The sequence below is a fragment of the Papaver somniferum genome, chromosome 4 (assembly GCF_003573695.1).
Source record: "Papaver somniferum cultivar HN1 chromosome 4, ASM357369v1, whole genome shotgun sequence".
Taxonomy (NCBI): domain Eukaryota; kingdom Viridiplantae; phylum Streptophyta; class Magnoliopsida; order Ranunculales; family Papaveraceae; genus Papaver; species Papaver somniferum.
This window is the reverse complement of record NC_039361.1, coordinates 128,490,168-128,492,991: the sequence shown is the minus strand read 5'-3', so window position 1 is coordinate 128,492,991 and position 2,824 is coordinate 128,490,168. Positions and strand designations below refer to the sequence as shown.

Genomic DNA, 2,824 nt, shown 5'->3' with positions numbered 1-2,824 from the left:
TTAACAAAGGTGCACAAATCCTCTCGATCAACTCATTCACTGAGATTTGATTTTTGATGGACAGGAAGACATGCCTTTGTCGCCCAGTCATGCAGGCTGAAACTCCCGACGCGCCACTCGCAACGTATCTTTCCAGCAGAGGAATGTAAATCTTTATCTATGTGTGAACACGAAAATAACGATGGTATCCAAGTGTTCACCAACAATATTCGCATTTCATACAAAATCATTGGGATAGATGAAATACATGTAAAACAATATGAGTTCGAAGCCTATCAGACTCTGAGCCTTCGGGCTCGTCATCGCCTAGTCACGGGGGAATAAATTAAACCATGCATACGATTAAGGCATAATAATAAAAAAGAAAGTAAAGTGCTGAACGTAAATGAGACAATGATTTACGTGGTTCAGCGCTAAGGCCTACTTCCACGGAAGTTGGAGTTTCACTATATATTGAAGAGTTACAATGATAGTAAAATGACTCTGTGTGAATTACGAAGCTAAAGGGGGAAATGGAACTCATACTTACTCTTCCTATTTCTCTCTCCTAAGATCTCCCATACTCACTCAAAACTGGTCGAACCCTTCTCTCTTAGTGGAGAAGGGTATTTATAGGGATACAATATGGGGTCCACTATCAGAGATAGTTGCAACCTTATGTTCTTGATCTTTGTGCTAATCCCGATAGTATCTTCGTTCTCATCCGATGCCTCCAGCGGTCACGTATGGTAACGATGGGTCGTCTCTTTCTCCTCCACCGGTTAGTTGACACGTAGTCTATGTTTAGAGTGTTTAATGCGGTAGTTGGGCTGCCTGCATGCGCCAGACAGGTGTCTGCGACTCCCATCACATCCGTGTCAGTAAGCCCAATCTCCACCGTTGATCTTAGGTCCCCCTCGAGATGGAGTAAATTAAATCCTAGGGTGTTATTCAGTACTTCTCGGTGGCTCGATACCTCAGTGCTCCCAGGTTCTTGGCCGTCGGATCCGCTCGATGATGAACATGTGTAGGTGATAAATGTTCGTTGGGTGTGGAGACGTGGCATCGTGCCTTGATGTCTCAGGATTTGCGTCTTCCACGTGTAAGTCTTCCGATACGTGGAAAATGATGAGTTATGTGTACAAAATTTGCCTCTTTTCTTCTGATTTGGATGTTAATCAAAGTTAGAATAAAACTGTCTTCACAGCTTCTTCATCTTTCCACAATAATTTCCCCTAGATTTTAGGGCACGTTTCCCACTCCTTGCAATAACTCCTTCTTGATTCATGGGACGGTTTCATCATCTTTGTTATAAATAGGAGAGAGGATGTCATAAATTTTATTCTATCTTCATTCTCTTGTCAGTTCATATTCTCTGAACCTCTTCATTTTCTTCTTCTGTTCTTTAGTTCTTTACTTCTGCTGGTGCTGCTCAGATCCTTGGAGGTCCCCTACTGTCGCTGCTCTTCAGGTGTTTGCTGATCATCCTCATCCTCTTATTGATACTTCTTAGTCAGGTATGGAGTTCTTCCAACTCGTATTTCCTTTCGATCAATTTTCCTTTTCTGCTACTATACCTAGGTTTCGTGATGAAGAACAAACATACGAAAGTATATATACTTGCCCCTGTTCTTTATCATGAAACCTAAGGATTCCCCGTTGATTGCTTGAAGCTTGTTTTTGATGGTCACGACTGGATTAGGGTTTCTATATTTTACTGGGTTACTTATCTCTGTGTTTCTGATGAATTTCTGGTGAACGACATAAGTCTACAAAATTTCGTTTTATGAACATCACTTTCTTTGTTCGTCGTGTTTGTAGATATGGCTGATTGTCATCGGATTCCATATCAGACTCCTCCATCGAGCCCTTATAAATCTCCTCCATCCAAAAGTCCTGATGTATCTCCACCGAAGTGTGGTCCACCTAGGTATCCCCATCCAGATCCTCGAGCTCAGAAGACTTCATCTGCGTCTGGTCCCCGAGTTTCATCTGCCAAGAGAGGGGATCTGCCGAGGAGTTCTCAGGGTTCCCGATATGCTGTTAATCGTCCTCCTGCATCTCAGCGTGCTGAACCGACGAGTGCGCCGCCTCCTACTCCTCAACGTGCTGAGCCGCTACATATACAACCTCTTCGTTCTATTGCTCCTACTACGAAGCCTTCTCAGAAGTCTACGGTCCCCTCATCTACTGCTTCATTGAAGGGGAAATCTTCCAAAGGTGCTGCACCGAAGGCTGACCCATCGATAAATCCTCCAACCAAGAGGATAGCTTCGGATATGAGTCCCCTGAAGAGGCCATCGTCGGATAAAGCTGATGATTCTAATGCTGCCCCAGTTATACGAAGCGTCTCGGTCGGTAAAAAGAAGGTTACTTTTAAACACATAGATCTCGAGGTGTTCAAGGTAAAGCATGAGCTCAAATCTTTCTACGTTAAGTTTTATGCTCCTGATGACGATCTAACTCATGATTTGATTAAGAATTATAAGTTCGATGACTTTCATCTGCTGACAACCGTGGGGGCCTTCGAGGCTGGCCTTATGTTTCCCCTGTATAAGTTGGGTGGCTCTTTCTATTACGACGTCTTGGCTCATCATTAGGGATCTACACCACATACTCATTGTCGCTTGGTGGTACAGCTGTCTGGGAATTACCTTCGGTCGCATAAGGAGTGCTACCTTCGGAGTAAGGAGGAGACGACGATGACCTGCTACGTTCCTAACCCGGCTGAGAGAAATTGGTATACTCCTGATAACTTCAATGCTTCCTTTGGTGACTACATTAATAGTAGGAATCGTAAGCCATGGAGCGTCGGTCTTCGTACTATTCCTGCTTCCCAGGGTGA

At 44.0% G+C, this 2,824-nt stretch overlaps 1 protein-coding gene across 1 annotated transcript; it reads left to right on the top strand.

Annotated features, from left to right (window-relative positions):
• Nucleotides 1–1,802: 1,802 nt before the first annotated feature.
• LOC113273116 (extensin-like) lies at nt 1,803–2,579 on the top strand. Its single transcript, XM_026522884.1, has one exon. The coding sequence runs from the start codon at nt 1,803–1,805 to the stop codon at nt 2,577–2,579; it is 777 nt and encodes a 258-aa protein (XP_026378669.1).
• The last annotated feature ends 245 nt before the right edge of the window (nt 2,580–2,824 follow it).